Raw genomic sequence first — 22,679 nt, 5'->3', positions numbered from 1 at the left:
GAATGTGATATTTGCAAGATGCAGATTAGATAATAAGAAACTGTGTATTTGATCCTGAATGGGCTTGGCACTCCCTCCGACAATCACATTTCTGGAAATGCAGAATCGCAGGTTAATTATGCAAAGGGCAGACCTAGCTTTGTGTAGTTGATCGTTTGTAAGCCTGTCCCCGGGCTTTAGTTACTCATGATATTCAGGAAAACATGCAGACCTGCAGCTGGGCCCACACAGTGAGGGGTGCCTGGGGAATCCTGCCAGCTTGACATGCATATAAAGTAGGTAAGCTTACCAGCCCCTGCATATGTTCCTCATTCTCCCCTGCATTTGTGGCTGGCACTGTTTCCAATCACGTTGGCCACTCCAAGAACTGCCAAGGTTACGAAGCAGGGGCAAACAACAGCCCCACCATACGTGAGGACTGACAGGTCTCCTGTGTGAGGCATGCTCTTGCCAACAGACCAGCATTCATCCGCATTCAGAAAACAGACTTGGCTAGGATGCACTACAGGACTTTTCAACTCACAGTCCGCCTCTCATTAAAGAAAAAAAGCACCCCATATTTCAGACACAAAGAGATATGTACAGATTCACACACAAGCAGTAGATGGCATTATAGCTTACAACAGAAAAGCTGGAATGACTCAGATTTCTCAATAGAGTGCAAAATCAATTCTGGTAGAGTCAACAACAAAACCATGAGGCCATTAAAAAGTGTAGGTTAGATCCATAGGTAGGAGATTTGAAAATGTCCTTGGGTTTTATGTTGAAAAAGGAGGAAAGTTCCAGAACAATATGTACAGATTCTATTTTCATTTACACCTAGTTGTGTGTGTGTGTGTGTGTGTGTGTAAAGCATATGGGTGGTGTATTAGATTGTATTCACATAGAAAATATTCTGGAAAAACATACACACAACTGTTCAGTGTAATTCTCTTTTCAGGGGGAGAAAGAGGAAAGGATGAAAGTAAGTATGAATGAGACCAAGTTTCACTTTAAAATTTATATGAACTAACATTTTGTTTAAAAAAAAAATCAAGCATTAGGGAGTTTGGGATCAATATGTACACACTGCTGTATTAAAAGGGATAGCTAACAAGGACCTCCTGTATAGCACAGGGAACTCAGCTCAATGCTATGTGGCAGTCTGGGTGGAGGGGACTTTGGGGGAGAATGGATACATGTATATATATATATATATATATATATACACGTAAGGCTGAGTCCTTTTGCTGTCCACCTGAAACTATCACAACATTGTTAATTATCTATGCTCCAATATAAAATAATTTTTTTTTAATTCTCAAAAAAATGTTATGAATTGAAACATATTTGACCCACAAATATGTGTAATTACAACTGGTGAAATGAATAAAAATATTTTCATTTTTAAAGAAACAACAAACAGCTTCACACATTTACAAGAACGGCCAAATTTCCTTATGACAAACCACCTGAGCTCTCTGACATCAATTATATAACCAGATCAATTCATGCCCCTCCCGCCAGCTTAACTTGCCCAAGGCTTCCCACAGCTCTTATCATCAAAATTCCTCCCAAGGGCCCCAAAGTCCTGTCCACCTCCTGGGTTCATCTCTCCTCCCACCTCCCACTAACTGGGTCCAGTCACAAGAACCTTTTTTTCTGACCTTCATACACACCAAGCTGGTTCCCACATTCAGGCCTCTGTTTGCAGCAATCACTCTGCCCAGAGATGTTTCTCTTCCAGGCCCTTTCCTGCCATCCGAAACACAGTTCTGGGACCCTCTTTGACCCCCAACTTCAGAGAAGCCCTTCACACATTCTCTGTCACAATACCTGGCTGATTTTTTTCATGGCTCTTACTTCTCTATACAATTACGGTGCTCTCTGTCACCTCCTTTTAGGTCCATTAGAGCGGAAGCGTGTGTCTGTTCCTTGGTGTCTCAAAAAGTACCTGGCCCCTGGTGTGCACTCAACAAATCACTGTTGAGTCAATGAGTACATATCAGAGTCAGGTGTTAGAAAATACATCTCCTGATCAGGAAAACTGGACTTTTTCAAAACAAAGTTTGGAGTGGAGTATGTGTACTCAGTCGTGTCCAGCTCTTTGCAACCCTGTTGACTGTGGCCCGCCAGGCTCCTCTGTCCATGGAATTTTCCAGGTAAGAATACTGGAGAGGGTTGCCATTTCTTCCTCCAGGAGATGTTCCCAACCCAGGGATCAAATGCCTGTCTCTTGAGTCTCCTATACTGGCAAGTAGGTTCTTTACCACTGCGCCATCTGGGAAGCCCAAAGTTTATTTCCTCACATATGAGGTGAACAAATAAATAATTCAGTTTAGCTCCTCACAATTGACAGAACACCTATCTGACCAGAAACCAGATGTCTAGATCATCACCCAAAAATGCAAATGAGCTACAGAATTCAAAAGAGGGATGAGGTTTAGAGTCACTCATACTTCACAGAAGTCTCTATTCATGAATCCTTCCTACACATACAGAAGTCAGGAAGGAACCCCTCCAGGACCACTTTTCCTGAATTGTCAACCCCAGCAGCCAAAGGAGCCCTGAGGAAGAGCAGATACACAGCCAAATTGGTCTTAACTGGAGCAAACAAAATGCTTACTCAATAGAAGGATAAAAGAGGGTATTGCAATATGTAAATGTGTCATTTGTCAAATTTCCATCCATTCTTAGACAGGACTTGTCAACAGAGCCTCTGTACCACCACTATTTTTGAAGGGAATGTAATTTTAGACTCTGGTACATAACTTTACATCCTGGAAGAACTGCACCTTGGAGAGTCTGGTTTTCCCATCATCCTGGCCTCACTCACCTTGGGACAGGATGAGGATTTGAACTTTGATCTAAAAGTAGGTAAAGTCAGGCTTGTTTTTAGGGGATGAATATTCATTGGGGGGACTGATGCTGAAGCTGAGGCTCCAATACTTTGGCCACCTGGTGTGAAGAGTTGACTCATTGGAAAAGACTCTGATGCTGGGAGGGATTGGGGGGCAAGAGGAGAAGGGGACGACAGAGGATGAGATGGCTGGATGGCATCACTGACTCGGTGGGCGTGAGTCTGGGTGAACTCCGGGAGTTGGTGATGGACAGGGAGGCCTGGCGTGCTGCGATTCATGGGGTCGCAAAGAGTCGGACACGACTGAGTGACTGATTTGATCTGATCTGATATATTATGTATACTTGTGTATGTATATGTACATACACATGTATACACAGACAACATGTAACACTTTGACTCTTCAGAACATACCTTCTTTTCATATTTTACTTGACACCCCCAAGGCAGGTATAAAGATTAATCTTTACCTAATAGATGAGGAAATAAAAGCAAAAGGGAGTTACATTATGTGTAGCAGAAACAGAACTGAAACATGGTTTTTGGGCCTCTTAAATTTGAAAGATGACTTCTTTCTGAGCTGTGGGGAAAAAGAAAGGAGATCCATTCACCAACCCTTTCCAACTCACTGTGAAGCCCTGAGACATCCCTGTGGGTGCTGATGAAGATTTGGGGCTGTTTCCAGCTGTTATCTCCTGACTCCCGGTTACTTCGGGACCCAAGTTATTCCTGCCATCAACACACAAGGAATGCACGGGGCTTCTCAGCCAAGCAAAATCTACAGGGAGCCATCTCAAAATGAAGGCAGCATCAGGTTTTGGAGTCCAGCAGTGCTTGGTGCAAATCATCAGCATACATCCCAGCTCTCCAATGCTGGGCAAGCATTCCCTGACAGGCTATGAAAGTCACAGCTGTATGTTTAGGGCCTGCTGCTGCTAAGTCACTTCAGTCGTGTCCGACTCTGTGCGACCCCATAGGCGGCAGCCCACCAGGCTCCCCCGTCCCTGGGATTCTCTAGGCAAGAACACTGGAGTGGATTGCCATTTCCTTCTCCAATGCATGAAAGTGAAAAGTGAAGTCGCTCAGTCGCTCAGTCGTGTCCGACTCTTAGCGACCCCATGGACTGCAGCCTTCCAGGCTCCTCCATCCATGGGATTTGCCAGGCAAGAGTACTGGATTGGGTTGCCATTGCCTTCTCCATGTTTAGGGCCTATAGGCACTCAAAACACAAATTAAAAAAAAGAAAAGAATGGGAAGTTCTCCATTGCTACCAGATGGTGACACTATTGACATAACTGAAGAAAAATCTCATAAAACAAAAATGGGTTGGTCAACTAAGGAAACACAAAGAAAAATTAATCATGAAGACAAATATGGTAAATCCCTCCAAAGTGTGTTTTTCAAAGGAGACAGACTCTCAGCCAGTAGCCTGGTCTCAAAGGTGGTTCCTTTTAGTCCTGAATAGTATCTCTGCTGGTGGCACAGTTGGTAAAGAACCAATGTGTGAAATGAAAGAAAACTTGGGTTCAATCCCTTGGTCGGGAAGATCCCCTGCAGGAGAAAATGACCCTCTCACTCCAGTATTCTTGCCTGGAAAATCCCATGAACAGAGGAGCCGGGCAAGCAGGCTATATAGTCCACAGGGTCACAGAGTCAGACACAACTGAGCACATACTACAAAATATGCCAATATCAGGGTCTCAGAGCCCAATCCACTAAACACTGATCCATCTAACCCCTGCTTGTTCCAATGCCTGGCATTTCTACACTGGTCTACCTACAGGGACAAATATGGAAGAACCACATGGATACCCAGACAAGGTCTTATGATGGAGACATTTTGCATCCACCGATAAACTGCACCTTATTTTTATAGTCAATTCTACAAGCATGATTAAGCTGAGTCCCCTGTCCTTGTGCCATTAAAACCAAACCTCAGCCTGGAAGGCCAAAAGCCAGACTCCACAGAGCTGGAAGGAGGCCAGAGGACATCATCAGTGGGATGGAGGACCTCTCAGAGGAGGGCTTCTCTGGACCCAAGCCACCTGACTAGCAGGAGTAATGCAACTTCTAAAGGGTCTGTGGGAATCAAGACCAAGACTAAAACAAAGGAAGAAAAGGGTGATTTTTCCAAAGCATGTGAACTCTCAAATATAAATCAAAACCACAAAGATATTACTCACACCCACTAGTATGGCGAGAATCAAAAAGACAGATAATAACAAGTGCTGGCAAGGATATGGAGGAATTAGAACCCTCATAATTGCTGGCAGGAATGTAAAACGGTACAGCAACTCTGGAGAACAGTTTGACAGTTCCTCAAATGTCACCATATAACCCAGCAATTCCACTCCTAGGTATAAATCCCCTTAAAATGAAAGCATGTCTCCATGCAAACAGCTGCACAGAAATGTTCACAGCAGCATTATTCATAAAAGCTAAAATGTAAAACAACACATATGTCCATCAATGGAGGGAGGGATAAATTAACTGTGGCACATCCATACAGTGGAATATTATACAGCAACAAAAAGGAAACACTGGTACCCACTACGGTATGGAGATGTGGAAAACACTATGCTAAATGACAGACTAAGTAAGGGATGAAAACATACTAAGTAAAATATGATTCCACTTACTTGAGAGGTCCTGGATGGGCAACCACAGGGGCAGACAGGAGATCATAGTTGCCAAGGACTGGGAGGGGGGAAAGGGAATTAGGAGAGGTTGGAGTGGTGAAAGTTAAAAAGAATGAGGCTTCTTTGGATGGTGGTAAAAATGTTCTAAAATTGATTATATTGACAGATATGCAGAACTGCAAAATAGTAAAAGCCACTGACATGTACACTTCCAGTGTATAAACATGTATGCTGCTGTTGCAGCTAAGTCACTTCAGTTGTGTCCAACTCTGCACGACCCCAGAGATGGCAGCCCACCAGGCTCCCCCATCCCTGGGATTCTCCAGGCAAGAACACTGGAGTGGGTTGCCATTTCCTTCTCCAATGCATGAAAGTGAAAAGTGAGAAGTCGCTCAGTTGTGTCCGACTCTTAGCAACCCCATGGACTGCAGCCCACCAGGCTCCTCCGTCCATGGGATTTACCAGGCAAGAGTACTGGAGTGGGGTGCCATTGCCTTCTCCTGACATGTATGCTGTGTGAAGTATATTTTAAAAGCTATTTCTAATATTTTTTACTGAAGTATAGTTGCTATACAATAATAGATAAGTTACAGGTGTATAATATAGTGATTTACAATTTTTAAAGGTTGAGCTCCATTTATAGTCACTATAAAATATTGGCTACCTTCCCTGTGCTGTACAATATATCCTTGTATTTTTTCTTTTTTATATATAATTTGTTTCATTGAAGTATAGCTGATTTCCAGTGTTGTGTTAATTTCTGCTACACAGCAAAGTGATTCAGTTATATAAATATATAGCCTTTTCCATATTCTTTTTCATTAGGGCTTATCACAGTATATTCAATACAGTTCCCTGTGCCAATACAGTAGGTCCTTGTTGTTTACTGTGTAGCTTATTTTATACCTAATGGTTTGTACCTCTTCCTCCCCACTCCTTTATTGCCCCCTTCTCTCTCTCCACTGGTAATCACTAGTTTGTTCTCTAGATCTCCGAGTCTGCTTCACTAAAGCCATTAAAAAAAAAAAAAAAAAAAGCTTTCTCTATTTTGCCTAGAAAGCCTACTGTTAAAAATAACCCTATTTATCTAATACCTACTGTATGTAACAAGCAATACTATGACCAGAAACTTTACCTATATTATCTTCCTGGCTCTTCATAACCATTTTATGAGGTGGGTAGAAACTATTCTCAATAAACAAAAAAACAAAAAGCTGAAGTATCCCTTTAGCTGCTTTCTATTTAGTGATACGAAGAAGCCAAATCATATAGAGATGTTTGTAAAGCCTGTGCTAACTAAAAGCTCAAAAGGATGTATCTATTTAGAGAAAGGAGACAGGGAGAAAAAAGTTACCAGAATTACAATCAAGGCAATTTCACTGACTGACTCCCCCACCCCCAACCCGCAAAGGAAGGCTACATGAGCTGTGCTGGGTCCCTTCCTAAGCCTAGTATCACAGCTAAAAGCACCCTGTGACATTGACGGTAAGAAGAGCAGCACCCATAGGGTAATCATGGCAGGGAAAACCAACAGAGAGGAGAGGAGGGCTTTATTCTTTGTTCCCACGCTGGCTTGCCTTTTATACTCCCCCAGAGGAAAAATAGTGAGCTTGATAGGATTACAAACTAACACATGTACCTTGTAAAATGTTTTTCAGAAAAATCAGAAAGCATAAAGAAGAACGTCACCACCGGCTATCACCAACATCAACATTTCAGTGTTAACTAGTCATTAGTAGCTGGAGAAGGAAATGGCAACCCACTCCAGTGTTCTTGCCTGGAGAATCCCAGGGACGGGAGCCTGGTGGGCTGCTGTCTATTGGGTCGCACAGAGTCGGACATGACTGAAGCGACTTGGCAGCAGCAGTCATTAGTAGCAAGTACTATACAAAATTTAATTTTACATGTTCAACAGCTAACACACAGGACAAGCTCTAGAGACTGAAGGGAAAAGAAATATGCATGAAAATTCTGACCCTGAACCTTTAAAGACAACTGTGAAGGAACCAAGCCCTCAGAGTTTTCCTCTGAAAATAGGACTCCTCAGAGGAAGGAAAGTGTGTACCAACGTCTCCTGCCAGCAAAGGTGGCCACAAAGAGACAGGCCTCATTCTCAAAGGCCTCAGACCTCCCCACTTCAAAGAGGGCTCCTGAACTAAGTCCATTCACCTCCAAGAACAGGCAGTGGCTTAGGCTACCGCAGCCCAGAATGGAAGATAAAAGGATGACAGACAACGAGACTTTCAGGCCCAAATTTCCAAAGGGTGACCATCTTGAGGGTGAAACTAAACAGCAAGCACCCCGACCTGCAGCAGGTACCAGAGAAGAGGCCACAGCTGGGGACCAGCACTGGCTCCTATTCCTTGACGGCAAAGCCCTCAGCCCAGGATCCAGAAAGCCCCACTCAGCTGCCAGCTTGGCCTGAAAACAGCAACCAAAGCTGCAAAGAGCATGACAGCTAAGGCGAATGACCCTCATTTGCAAGGCTTTTCAGATACCAAGGGCTACCGTGCCTGTCACGGCCGTCCTTTGCCAGGTGACCCAGGACACGGCCACCTGCTCCTGGGAGAGCCACTCCAGTCCTTAGCCTGTCCCAAGGTGGCCCGGGCAGTTTATCCTTGTCTGGCCAACTGCCAACCACCTCACCACCACACACAGAACCAAAGCCCAGGACTGCACTTCACGTTGCCTAATTTTATAGTTCTTAATTCCACTTTCCCTCTCCCTCCATTTATTTTAGGTTGCAGTTAATTGCTAGCAAGGGTCATTTCTGGGGGTGGAAGGGATGTTTTTAAAAAGTGGTATAACTAAGACACACAAATGCTCACCTGGAGAGGCAGGGTTGCATAATGGTGACATGCAAATGTCCAGGCAAGCAAGACCTAGGTTCAAACCCCAGGCGCATCCATTTACCAGCCATGAGCCTTCAGGAGCAGTGTTCACCATTTCTATTAAGTGTTAAATAATACCTGTACCGAATGCACATCCTGGCATACCTGGCACAGAGCAGGTGCTCAGGGAATACTTATTATGCTCTTAATAAAGGCTATGAAAACTTTACATAAGATGAAGTGGTTCCAATGGGTGATCTTATTTGCAAAGCAGAAATAGAGACACAGACACAGAGAACAAATGCATGAACACCAAGGGGGAAAGGCAGGGGTGAGAGGAATTGGGAGGCTGGAACTGACACATACACGCTATTGATACTATGTATAAAGCAGATAACAAATGAGATACATGTTCCATCTATCTGCGAAACAGTTAACAAACTTCTAGCACAGAGAACTCTACTTAATGCACTCTGGTGACCTGAATGGGAAGGAAGTCCAAAAGGGAGGAGATGTATGTGTATGGCTGATTCACTTTGCTGTACATTAGAAACTAACACAACACTGCAAAGCAACTATACTCCAATAAAAATTAATTTAAAAAAAGATGCAGGGGTTCCATAGCTCAATTTTTTATTTCACAACTCTTTAACCAGCACCTACTAAATGCCAGGCATTGTTCTAGGAGATAAAAAGAACAAGACAGTTAAGGAATACTCTTGTTTCTGTGAGTATAAAATCTTGCGAGGGTGATGGAAAATAAAAAATCTACTACTACATTAAATACATCATAGGTAATTAGATTTATGAAAGGAAAAAAAATATGGCACAGCAAAAGAAAGAAAAAAATTATGAGTGACGGTGGCCAGAGCAAGAAGGAAGTTGTACTTCCTCAGTCACCAAAGTTCTAGCAACCAGAGTCTGGGCAATGTCCCAAAATGGAAATAGAAGACTTTTAATCCTATTTGAAATTCTGGCAACCCATTTTCCAAAAGAAATACAAATGCCAAAAACACATATGCGAATATGCTCAGCTAGACTGGTGACTAACATTTTTTTAAATGTACTTTAACATAGAGAATTCAATTTTCCACCTGGACAGGGGGCTATGATCGAAAAGAATGAGAACACAGTGCTGGCAAAAGTGAGTAAACACACATCCTCACCCCTGGCAGTGGGAATGTAAATCAGTATGACCTTTTTGGAGCACAGTTTAACACCAGGTATCACAACTGTAAGTTAGCATATTATTTGACCCAGATGTCTAGTAATTTATCCTTAAGAAATAAGAGGACAAGCGTAAGAATAAAAATGTGTCAGGACAGTTATTTCAGGTTGTTTCTAACCCCAAGACTTTGAAAACAACCCATGTCTTCAGTAGAAAATTGCTTAAACAAATTATGTTAAATCCATACATAGAATACTGCATAGCTATAAAAAAAATAACATATCTCTGTCCTAAGATGAGAAGATGTTCAAAACATGGTGGTAGCAGAGAAACCCAGTTTTCAAAGGGGTAAATATAGATCATCTCTTTATGTGGGGAAAAAAGGATGTATGTGTAACCATGCACATGAGTGCTTTAGTGCACACACACGCCAAACACACACACACCCCATCGAAATGTTAGCTCCAGGGGGTCCTATAGCTAGTACGTTTTTTGTATTTGTGCCACTAGAAATTACCTCAAATTTTACAGTGATCATGTATTGCTTTGTCCTGTTTCAGACTTTGCAGGGGTGGGGGCAGTGTGTGAGATGAAATCAGGAATAATCTTTTATCACTTCACTACACTGCTACTCCATATCTCAAGGTTGACAGCAACTTTCTACATATGCCAAAGCATGTATTTGAGTTTTTCCCATTTTTCTTTGTAGAGTCTTTTATCCCACACTCTTGAAAAGGAAAACAGAACAATAGTGCAGACAATGAAAAACTATCCCAGTATGACTGGAAAAAAAAAATTCAAAACTCTCAAGATGGAACATAATGATCTGACATTTTTGAGCATATATTGACATCACATTCAATACCATGTTTAAGCTTCATCTCAGTGACCTTTGATAGCTATTATGGCCCTCCCCCTTTCACACATGAGAAAACTGAAATTTCAAAAGATGAATGTATCACTGAAGCTCAGAGCAAATGAGTGCAGGTCTGATAGAGAACTCTTCTCAGGGAGAGTATTAGTTTCCTGTGCTGCTGTTATCGAAGCACCACAAACTGGGGGGCTTAAAAAAAGAAACTTACTATCTTACAGTTTTGGGGTCTCAAAGTCCTGAAATCAAGGTGTTTGCAGGCCCACACTCTCTCTGAAACCTGCAGGGCAGAAGCCTTCCTTGCCTCTGCTAGCTGCTGGGGTTTACCAACAACCCTTGCATCCCTTAGCTCTGAACTCTGCCTCTACTGTCACACAGTCATTTTCTCCTTGAGTGCCGCTGTCTCTATGTGTCTACTCTTCTCACAAGGACCCTAATCTTACTGGATTCAGACCTTGTCTAACTTACCGACATCTGCAAAGATCCTATTTTCCAATAAACTATCATTCTGTAGTACAGGGGATGAGAACGTCAACATCTTTCAGTGACACACAATTTAACTTGTAACAGGGATCAAACCTACCCTCCTTCTTCTAATATACATCCTGCCCACTGCATAACAACCCATCAATATCATGTCTATGTCTGACAGGTTTCATATGTTCTTTTCCTGACAGTGGAAAGCAACTCCCTTCTGCCTTCAGGCAAGACTAAACCCAAATTCTTCCAGGCAGATGAATGAGCTCGTGTCCTGCTATCAAGACCCTACCTTCTACATTAGCTCTCATCAGTCACAGAGGGCATCTCCGAAGTTATTTACTTTTCTAGTTCAAGGTCTGTTCTTGAGCTAAAACACACTCTAGAGCTTTGTAAAGTTAAGAGCACTAGACAAATGTGGGGAAAATGCAATTCACCTTCCCAGAGCCCTCAATTTATGATCAGATAGGATGCTCCCTGAGAAGGTGGGGTGGGGGGATGTGGTACTATTTTATGTTCCTGGTACAACATTCGCCTTTGCAATCTACTTAGACTAGATGCCAGAAGCAAATTATCAACCCATCCTTTCTTGACTGCATCAGTTTTTTTTCAATTTCTGGCACTGGCTTCAAAACCAGCAAGGATGCTACTGAAACCAGGGATCAAAAGACTATCAAGCTATCCTGTCAACTGGCAGTGTTCAGGCCAAGCAAAATGAAAAGAGAAACAGAGTGAATGCCCTGCCTCCTTGAGAATCAGTGTGTCCCAGCTTCTTCACAGGAGAAGACACACAAAAGATTCTGTCTCTCTAAGAATACTTCTCCATTCCTCTCACATTTGCTTCCTGAAACGATGCAGAGCGTAATGCCATTTGGAGGTACATTTGGCACAAGAGAACAACCTCGCAGGCTGCGTTTTTGCTTCATTGTAGCAGGATGAGAAGCCTGTAAAGGTGCACAGCCTCCCATCTGCCTCCACCTCTCCATCTCAGGGAGTTGATGGATAAATAGCCCAAACAGACAGCTGGCACTGGGACACCTTCGGGGGGGCCTCCCACCTGTGCTGCAATCATATGCAAAATGTCACCGGCCCCCAGCGAGCATCAAGCTGTACCTTCCGTGGCAAGCATCCTGATGGCCCTCCACAGCAGACGGCAGCGGGAGGCTGTGATACTTCCTGTGGACTTACATGGTACCCAGGGCTGGGCATAGCTAAGAGAGGCGTGAAATTCTCCATGTCTTCCAATCTTGCCAAGTTCCTCCTGCACTAATTTCCCCCACACCCTCTGGCTCCATCACCTCCTCCCCGCCATATCTTCCTCTCATTTCCAAATTCCCTGGACACTGATTTATTAACAACTTTGTCTGTTGGGTTTTTTTAATAGATTAAAAATGATGCTGCAATGCAGGAGACCCGGGTTCAATTCCTAGGTTGGGAAGATCCCCTGGAGAAGGAAATGGCAAGCTACTCCAGAATTCTTGCCTGGAGAAACCCATGGACAGAGGAGCCTGGCAGTCCAAGGGATCACAAGAGTCGACACGACTTAGTGACTAAAAAAAAATGATCAAACCAGTTAAAGAGGCTTTGTTCAACATGGTAGCCACTAGCCACAGGTGTGACTATTTAAATTAATTGACATTAAATAAAGTTTAACATCCAGATCATCCATCATTCTAGCCATATGTCAAGGGCTCAAAGGTCACATGTGCCTAATGGCTACCATACTGGACAGTATAGAGAACATGTCCATTATCACAGAGAGTTCAGTGCACAGCTCTGGTCTGAAGGATACAAAGAAAGTGTCTCCCCTCTTTTTCTGTCCCCAGTGCCCCTCCCAGAGGCGACCCTGCTGCCAGTCTTCTTTGTGTGCTCACAGAAGTTTTGTTCATATGTCCAAACAGTCTGTGTGGATGCAAACCTCATTTGTTAAAACCAAAGAGAAAAGACTTTAAACACGGTTTGGCTCCAGGCTTTCCTCACTTAGCGAACCTCAGAGATGACAATCTAAGTGCACAAAGAGAGCAGCATTCTTTTGTGTGGCCTCAAGCCCACAATCACCAGGACAACCGTCACCACCCCACCCTGTAACCACACTCCTCGGTGCCCTCCTGGGTGGCCCTACTCCTTTCCCCACTAACGCTTTCATCCTACTCCCAGTTTCTACCTACCCAGACTTTTCTGCCTCTCTCCCTCACCCCTTACCCTAATGGAACCTGGCTGAGACAGAGAAAGATAAATATGTAAATATGGTATCATTCATATGTGGAATTTAATTTTTTTTTAAATGACACCAATGAACCTATTTACAAAATAGACACACAGATTATAAAAATAAACTTATGGTTACCAAAGGGGAAAGGTGATGGTGGGGAGGGGTAAGTAGGTTATCAGCCACTCACTCCCACCCTAAATCCACACAATAAATGAACCACCTGTGAAATCCTGGTTCTTAGCATCCCATTGTCAAGATAGTGCCCCACACCAACAGCCACCAACAGAAGTGGGATTCTAATCCAACATGACTACTCACTCACCTTGTCTGGTCCTCCCTCCCAGCCCTCAGCCATCTGGATGTCCTGGTATGTTCTCAGAAGCCCTCCCTTGCCCCTGCTTCTATCCGGGTCTCCTGAAAGCCCTGACAACACGTAAGCCCGACGGTTCGCTTTCCCCATATACATATTCCCTACGACAAGATGGTAACCGATTAAACTTGGAGCTTTTCAAAATAGATAACTAGTTGGTGGAATTACAAAATGGAGCAACTGCTATGGAAAAACAGTATGGAGGTTTCTTAAAACATTAAAAATAGTCCTACCACATGACTCACCAATCTCACTCCTGGGTGTATTTCCAAAAGAATTGAAAGCAGGGTCAATGAAGAGATATTTGTACATCCATGCTCACAGTTCCTTATTTATTAAGGCTGAGAGGAAAACAACCCACATGTCTATTGGTTGATGAAAGGATACACAAAATATGGTCTATGCATACAATGGAATATTACAGAGCCTTCAAAAGGAAAGAAACTCTGATACATACTATAACATGGGTAAACCTTGAGGACATCATGCTAAGTGAAACAAGCCAGTCACAAAAGGACAAAAACTGTATCATTTCATTTATGTGAGGGACCTACCTAGAGTCGTCAAATTCATAGAGAGAGAAAGTAGAACAGCAGTTACCCAGCTCTGGGGGAGGGGTAATAGGAAGCTGTGTAATCAGTATGGAGTCTCAATTTGCGAGATCTGCCCACAACACTGCGAATACACCTAACACCACTGAACTGTAAACTTAAAATATTTAAGATGGTAAATACGATATGTTTTTCCCCACAATAAAAAAGTGTGACACAACGCAAAGCTTATTGGCACTCTGCTCTGTGGCGGGGCTGAAGGCACACTCTCTCCCTCTGAGTATCAAACACCCACCACATCCACAGTCAGTGCCCACAGTCATCAGGCAGAAGGCTGAGCAGGGTTTCTATCACTTTGCATTGGCAATTCCAAGTTCAAGACGCACTCTGAAGCTTAGAAACAAAAGAGGGAAAGTTAGAAGAGTTAACTAAGGACTGGTTGGATATTTCCTCATTTTCTCAAAACTTATTCTCCAGCAACTAACTGAAAGCCAGTAGTTTTCTAGCTTTGCCCCTTATAATTATTCATGCTCATTAATATGCAAACACCAGTTTCTCAGCTGGCAGTGATTTCATGAATTTTTAATTTACATGGCATGAGCCAGGGATTAAAAATCTAAACTAAACCAACAATACAGAGGATTCTGAGTGTTGTTTTAATTTCTAGATTAAGAATCTCCAAATGAATCCATGGGCATCATCACATGGAATAATCATCTGGGAATTATCAAAGCAAACTGGTGAGTTTCTGCCTTATGGGTATTATTAAAGATACATTTTTAAGGGTATATATTTGGGGATCGTTAAAAACAGTGAAACCAATGACATTTCTTATCATCAATCAATGTTGGATAACATGCTGGCCACCTGGTTTCACTGAGATCCCAACACTATAGAAAAGCCACAATAATTTGTGGCTTTGTGACTAATATGTAAGAGACTCACTTTAGCATAAAGGAAATCAGATTTAAAAAGCAAATTAGAAAAGAGAAATTGAGAAGCAGTGAGCACAATTCTTTCTAGAATTGCAAATCAAATTCTGGATTATTAATGCTAAAATAAGCAAGGCAGAGGGAAGAGCTTTCTTTTCAGAGGGCAAGGCCCAACAGAAATTTAAAACATGTCCCATATGTCATTTTAAATTTCTAAAAGCCACATTAAGAATGTAAACAGAAGTAAAATTGTAATAGTTTATTTAACCCAATATATCCCAAATATTCTTATATCAACAAGTAATCCATATTGTTTTCTAAATATTAATAAAATGTTTATATTCTTTTTTCTTACATCTTCAGGATTTGGTGTATATTTTATTAACCTCTGTTAATAGTGTATTGGTGTGTATATTAACCTCTCAGTTAGGAGCAGCCACATATAAATGCTAAAAGAGCCTCAGTGGCTGCCATGTTGGTAACAGAACTATGGATCCAAAGAATGTGTTCATCTGACAGGATAGGGAACTAGCTCTTGAAAGTCAAGCATATCTCTATACTGCACTCTCTAGACTGTTCTTACTGTATTCCTCAAAGACCAATCAGTAACAGCCTGGGTAGATGTATTCAGGGTTCCTTTGGCTAGACAGGTGGTAATTCAACTTTGATCACTATGGAACCATCATTATCTTTTGCAAAATCAGTTTACTACTATTGCTTCTTGATTTTTCCAACCAGTAAACGGACTCACTTTTTCAAAAATTAACTTTATCCTAAATAACATCATCTATGATGTCACAGATTTGATATTTTAATTATATTTCTTAAAAGGGCTAATTTAACACTCAAAAGGAGCTTTAGTGCTCTGTCTCAAGCCAAAACTAAACTAAAATTGGCTCTCATTTGTGAGTCCGTTTTGGCATCATCTTTCAAAAGACTTCCATTTGGCACAAGCAACCTCAGATATATTACTATTTCCTGAGTCCCCTGACAATCAACATTTATATGGCTGAGTGTGACACAGGTTCTCCATCAAGAGTACCTCTTGTCTAGGCACCACCACAAACAACAGGGCATTTCCTCATTTGTATTCAGGTGTCCAAAAGCTATAGAAGTGGAGTAAAGCTCTTGCTCTAATGACAAGCCACGGTGACGCAGTCTCAGGGAAACCCCCTTAATAATTAATAATGATGGCAGCTAAAGTTTACTGAACTACATGCCAGACACTGTCATAAGTTTATATATATAATATGATATCATGTCATATATCATGATGATTAGTATCTCACTCACATAATTTTCAAATACCCCCTTTTTTCCAGATAAGGAAACAAAGCATAGAGCAGTTAGGATAGCTTCCCACGGTCACAAAGCTGACAAGTTGTAGAGCTGAGATTCAAAGTCAACAAATCTGACTTTGGAACCTGGGAATTACCAGGAATATAAAAAATGGAAATTGAAAAAGATACACACTTTATGGTCACAAACACAAGTACTTTAAAGACAAATAATCACCCAAGAAACGTGGAGACTGAGGAAGCAATATTTTCTAATACACAGAAGGACAGAAGACCAGTAGAATAATTTAGAATGCTTTCAAAATGTCCTCTGTAAATCACAGTGGAGAACACATCTTACTTAAAAAGAATGGGAAAAAAAGCATGAAAATTCAAAGGAACAAAAATTTCAGTAACATAAAGAGAAAGAAGATGGAAGGATGAATGAATTGTTAGATGGATTTGAAACAGGAGGGAAGGAGGTAGGGCATGACCTTTAAAAGAATGACATGGGCATATGTCATAGGATATGGGGGCATTGACATAGGACATGACAAAAATTGGTTAGAACCAACTAGGTCTAAGGTGGTGGAAGGGTCAACGCCCAGTAGACCTGAAGCCTCATTATACACACGCTCATTGTAATACACTAGCAAGCTAAATGACGTATCCGCCAGTGTCATGGCAGTTCTGAGGCAAACCATAAAAGGCCAAAAAGTGGGTGATGGCCCTAGTCCTAGAAATCCTTGTCCCTTGTCCAAGCTAGTTGGAGTAATCCTCCTACTCATTAGTCTATGAAATTATCCAGCCCATAAAACTAACCACCCCAGGACTTCCCTGGTGGTCCAGTGGCTAAGACTGCATGATCCCAATGCAGGGGACCCAGGTTTGATCCCTGGTCAGGGAACTAGATTCCACATGCCACAACTAAGATCTGGCACACCAAATAAACAAAAAAAATTTTTTTAAAGGAAACAATTAGCCATCTCATATTTCAGGGCCTTTCGCCTTCTGAGATGGCCCACATTTTCTTCTGTGGAGTGTGTTTCTCCCACGGCCACTCTAGCCTTTTGAGACAGACCACATTCTGTCTATGGAATGTGTATCTCTCTAAATAAATCCACTTCTTAGCTGTCACTTTGTATCTCTTACTAAATTCTTTCTGTGCTGAGACATAAAGAATCTGAGCTTCACTAAGTCCTGAGACTGAGTATATGATTTCAATTAAGACAGTGGGTTCAAGTCCCAATCTGAGCTGTGCAGTTTCAGATTGATCAATGAATAGATGAATGGATGGACAGACAAATAAGCATACAAACATTCACTCCAGGCTCAAGAGCAGAGAACAGGGAAAATTATAAGGGGACATCCCATCTCTCTGAGCATCCCAGAAGGGGCCAATCATATATGTGATATCACACCAGCCACTCTCAAAGGCAATTTGGGAACCTCATTCTCATCACTGTACCAAAGCTGCAAGGTGAGCCATGCTGACAGCCTGATTACGTGGCAAGGGTTCTGCAAAGTGAAAGAAGATAAAAATCCACTTACATGTACTCCCTATGGGCAGAGTGTACAGCAGCCGCGTTGCTATAACGCCATAGGACAATCGCCGATGACAGGACATCGAGGATGGCATCAAACTAGAAGGAGGAGACACAGTATTAGTGGTTTTCCAGAGTTAATAGGTTGCAACTGTGAAGACACATGGCAATTGTTCTGTGACTTGGAACATCTGAACCAGTGACCTCAGAGCAAAGAGGCTTCACATCATTACAATGCTGGCCACTCAGCATCCTCAAGGTGGAGATCCTGGGAATTCTAAGTCAGGGCACCAAACACGCCCATGTGATGCCAGGGTCATGGCTCCTCCTGGCCACTTGCTGCCGGGGGTATGGGGAGAGCCACACTCTATGTGCGCTGAGCTCTGCTCCAGGGACCCCTGACTACCAGCACGCTGGTGATGGGGGTGGGGTGGTGACACTTATGACACATGTGAAATTGATCTCCCCAGGGCAGGCAAGATGATTTCAGCATTTTCCTGTCCATCCCAAGCAAAGAATTTGGGCCAAGGACTCTGTGTTTCTGGCTCTCAATAGGACTATTCTACCTGGGGTCCAGGGGTGAGGGTGGGGTCACCCAGGGTGCTCCACGAAGTCTGCCAACACTGTGAAATTGGATACAGAAACCAATGCTTTTGTTCGAATGAACAAGTGAATGTGTAGGAAGAGAGTGAAGAAAGGAGGGGAAGGAGAGAGGAGTGTGAGTGAGAGAGGTGGGCAGGGTAGGAGGGTGACGTATGTGTAATTTCTGGAGAGACAGTCCACACCTTTCAAAAGATTCTGAAAAGAATCTGCCAGCCTCAAAGCATTAAGTCCTCAAAACAACGGGAAAAGTGGCTTTGGGAACAGGGAATACACACCATCAGGTACAGGAAGCCCTGAAGCAGGAGAGCTGTTGAAATGAGCTTTCTTTGCATGAATCACCTCACCCCAACACACTTCTTGTCTGGAAAACTACAAGCACTAATGTTCTCTTGAAGATGTGGGGAGACTTTACCCAAGTTTTCAGTATCTGAGACCCATCTTCTGTAACCAGCTGCCATCAGGAAGCAGGTTCAGAAACCAGGGTACCCCTAGTCTGGCTGAAGACTGACATCCTATTGACGGCAGCCCCATCTTAACTCACATCACCTTTGCCCACATCAGCAAACGCTTCACTTCAGTGTGTGCCCATTTTCAAACCTACAACCTTAAGGGGCTGGGGAAAGGGCTAAACCCTAAAAAAAAAAATCCTCTCAAGGATTTGCAGAAAACATGGTGGCCCTGATCTGTTGTTGAGAATTATACACTGTCATTGCAGTTTACTTCTATCAAATTATAATTGTTTGTAGAAACGACTTCCATAAAAGGTATGTTTGTTATGTTCTCTCTCTCATCTGCTAACCACCCTCTTAAATCAGAGGCCCCAGCGTGAGATTTGTGGGCCCGGGAGAAACGTGCAAAACTTCATAAAAGTACATTTCAGGTTACTTACTGCAAACCCAAAAGCAGAGGCGCTGTACCTCATAACGGAGACAGCTAAAAAGAAAGAAAATATTATTCAGAATATTTTAAGATCTTGTGAATATTTTCTCTCATTTGTGAGAGTATTCATATATTTGATATGGCCTTTTAAACATCACTGGAAAAGTTCTATGAGAAGGAAATTAAAAATTAACTGTACTTGTCATATCTGAGAATTAAAAAAAAAAATTCAAGAGTGATATGAAGATTCCAGACTTCACTTGCAAGGACCTCCCTTCCCAGCGTACCCTGAAGCACCAAAGGGCCAGCTTCCGAATGAAAACACTCAAGCGATTGTCACTCAAATGACTGCTGAGACACTGAGAATTTAACAACTGGGAATAGAGGGGTAGGAACCAGATTAAACTTTGAAAGTGAAACTGTAACCATCTGAACTGTTCTCATAATAAGGTATTTACTGATACACACACCATTGCTAGCACAGTTGGAAAAAAATCTCTTGCCCTCCAGAGCTTAAAATACAGTGTGGACCTCAATAAAACTGTTTAGGAAAACAAGAATAAATTATCTTAAACAAGAGATGTCTACAAAAGTAGGTGCCACAATTATAATTAAGACATATTTCATCCATACTCAAAAACCAATCTACCTTTTGGGGGGCAAGTCAATTGGGCAGCACTTTTTTTCTGATTCTGTGATCTGTTCTGTGCCAAAACCACATGCAGCTTCCAAGACAGTTCTCGACTTGACTTAATAAGGCAGGGTTCCAGGCAAAAGCCGTATTAAACAAGCACATGCCCACTCACTAATAAAGAATGAAACCCAACCCTGAGGGTCAGCAAGGCTGTGAAGTGGATTGTTCCAGGCACAGGTGTTACAAGCACTCACTCAAGGAGTAAGGAAGGCGTGGATACAGAGCATGGAAGTCAACATCCCCTTGGACTCCCACTCAACTCAGCACATGTCCCTTCTCTGAGAGCTGGTCTCTGCTTATCCACGTGGACCCCAGGCAGCCATACTGGGCTTAGTACTCCTGCCCTCAGCCACAGGGGTGGGTCATCCAACCCAGGGCAACCCAAACATGTTTCATTTTCTATGTATAAGGAAGTCCTCTGTGTAGCAGAAATAGAATCTAAGAATTTTATTGTTATAAAGGATGTAGCTGATAAATACACTAAGAACTCATTTCTCCCAACTCTGACCAAGTTCCTAGTAGACCTAATCTAGTATGTCAATATACCTATCTTCTTTGCCTAGCAACAATTTGATGGATTTTTGAATGCTGCTGTTGTCGTTCAGTCACAGTCGTGTCCAACTCTTCACAACCCCATGGACTGTAGCCCGCCAGGCTTCTCTGTCCATGGAATTTCCCAGGCAAGAATACTAGAGTAGGTTGCATTTCCTTTCCCAGGGGATCTTCCCAACCAAGGGACTGAATGAGTCTCCTGCATTGGCAGGCAGATTCTTTACCACTGAGCCACCAGGGAAGCCCCTTTGAATGTTATAAGCAACCAACTACTGACTTGATTTTTATAGATAATTGGGACACGTGATTGGCAAGTGTTCTAGTAAAGTTTCCAACTAAAAAATAAACGAATAGTTGAGACTGGGATTCTAGTTGGTCAATTTACCCTGTTGGAATTGAAACTTGGAAACATCAGAGTTAGGGTTGGCCATGGTTTGTTACACAGACTGAGGAGCAGAGACACAGGCATGGGGTATAAACACAGGTTCCTCTGTCTGTGGAATTTTCTAGGCAAGAATGCTGGAGTGGGTTGCCATTCCTTTACCAGGGTAGATTAAATAGAGTGGGTATTTTACCTAATATGGGGTCAAGGAATTGGCAGGTTTACATCAGGAGGCTCATGGCAATAGTTGCTATGGAACCTGGTTAATTCCAGAGATTTTTGTCCTGTGACCTTGCTATAGGTCTCCAAACCTGTGACATTGACATAGGGCTCCACAAGTTACAGATTTCAAAGTTGACGCCCACTTGATTTTATTAAGAAACACAAGGAACCTTGTCTCAGAGACTCTAGAATCCAACAGAGGAGACAGCCGCTGAAGGGTGGGATTTCCCTGACTCCATGGCAGTCAAGGCCCATGATATCATGTACTTTCAGAACTATACTGGAAAATTCTGCTTGTGTGGCTTAAGCCTGCCCAGTGGATGAATCACTGATAGGACAAGTGAAATCTTTATGTTGTTCTACACCCCCATGCATCAAGGAAAACGGGAGCAGGAGGGCTCCATGACCATGTAGAGTCCTTAAGAGAAGGAAGGCATTCCCATGTCCCATTTACTTCTAAATTGGTTCCATCTAATTTTCTAGATGAGAGCGGCTGAAGATTGTGTGGGGAATTGAGGGTGCACTGAAGGGCCCTCCACTTGGCTACAGCTCTGGCAGCTGTCCTGTGGGAGCAATCCCCAAGCTTTTGAGATGACAGAACAGCAAATAATCATTAGCACAGGACCCAGTGGAAGAGATCAGTCAGCTTTTTAGGAGTTTTTGAAGAGTAAATGACTTTTGGTTGGGGCAGGAGTGTGGGGAGCCATAACTGGACAAGACATATCTAGTTCTGGGATAAGAAGGGCCTTAAAGGTGGGACTAGTTTAGACAGCCCCTGCTCCCACAGAAAGAGAGCCAACTGTGGGGTTTTCATCTTGGCATTTTCAGCCTCCCTCATGCTCAGAACGAGTTCCATTTGAAGAAGTCCTGGGCCAGAATGACCCACCAAGGCAGAGATTACAGGGCAGGTGGCCCTGCAGCCCACATGTACATGGCTGAAGGGAGCTGGGAAGCCAGCAAAGATCCATCAAAAGTCCAGCGGTGCCTTTCATGCAGGTGCTAGACTCAATGCTGGACAACAAAGAGGAAAAGGCCCTTTTGACCTCAGGCCATTACGCTGCAAGCTGGCAAGATCCAACCCCATTGCAAGGGCAATGCTCTCCTAGGAAGGCTGTTCGTGGTTGACGCAGAGGTCCGGCTGAAGGTAATGAAGTCTCTGTGGCTCTCAGCACGTGGTGCGAGGCTGTTTAATACTGAAGCTGCTCCTGAATAGAGCACCTGAAACTAAGCAGGGCCCTGCATGCAAAAGCCTTTCTGGTCACTTGTTTTCTTGTTTGCAGGAAACAGGCTTCATTCAGCCTCCAAGGCCTTCCCTGAGTTCCAAACAGCAGATTCTAATAAAGGAAGGGAAGGGATGTAGAGACAAGGGAGGAGCAGCCAACAAACAATAGTGCAGACTTACAACAGGATCCTGGTTCCCTCTCGAGGGATATATACATAGCAGTATCTTAGCGACTCCATGGACTGTAGCCCTTCAGGCTCCTCTGTTCATGGGATTTCCCAGGCAAGAATTCTGGAGCGGGTTGCCATTTCCTATTCCAGGGATCTGTTAGCAGTTTTGTATATACTGAAACTCCCATGAGGTGGGAGAAGTTAACTGTATGCTGTCCACAAGCACTCACAGCCCAGACCAGTA

The 22,679-nt window shown here is 43.0% G+C and overlaps 1 protein-coding gene across 2 annotated transcripts in view; it reads right to left on the bottom strand.

The window, feature by feature from the left end:
* TMEM163 (transmembrane protein 163) overlaps window positions 1-22,679 on the bottom strand; it is a 331,925-nt gene that overhangs the window by 80,089 nt on the left and 229,157 nt on the right. For both annotated transcript variants that reach the window (XM_024975784.2, NM_001101160.2), the window contains 2 exons: window positions 19,204-19,247; window positions 17,719-17,810 (listed from right to left, as the gene is read on the bottom strand). In XM_024975784.2, coding sequence (XP_024831552.1) covers window positions 17,719-17,810; window positions 19,204-19,247 — 136 coding nt within the window. The remainder of the gene's footprint in view (window positions 1-17,718; window positions 17,811-19,203; window positions 19,248-22,679) is intronic.

The sequence above is a fragment of the Bos taurus genome, chromosome 2 (genome assembly GCF_002263795.3).
Source record: "Bos taurus isolate L1 Dominette 01449 registration number 42190680 breed Hereford chromosome 2, ARS-UCD2.0, whole genome shotgun sequence".
NCBI classification, from domain to species: domain Eukaryota; kingdom Metazoa; phylum Chordata; class Mammalia; order Artiodactyla; family Bovidae; genus Bos; species Bos taurus.
Note: the sequence above shows the minus strand (reverse complement) of the source record. Positions and strands in the feature narration are given on the sequence as shown.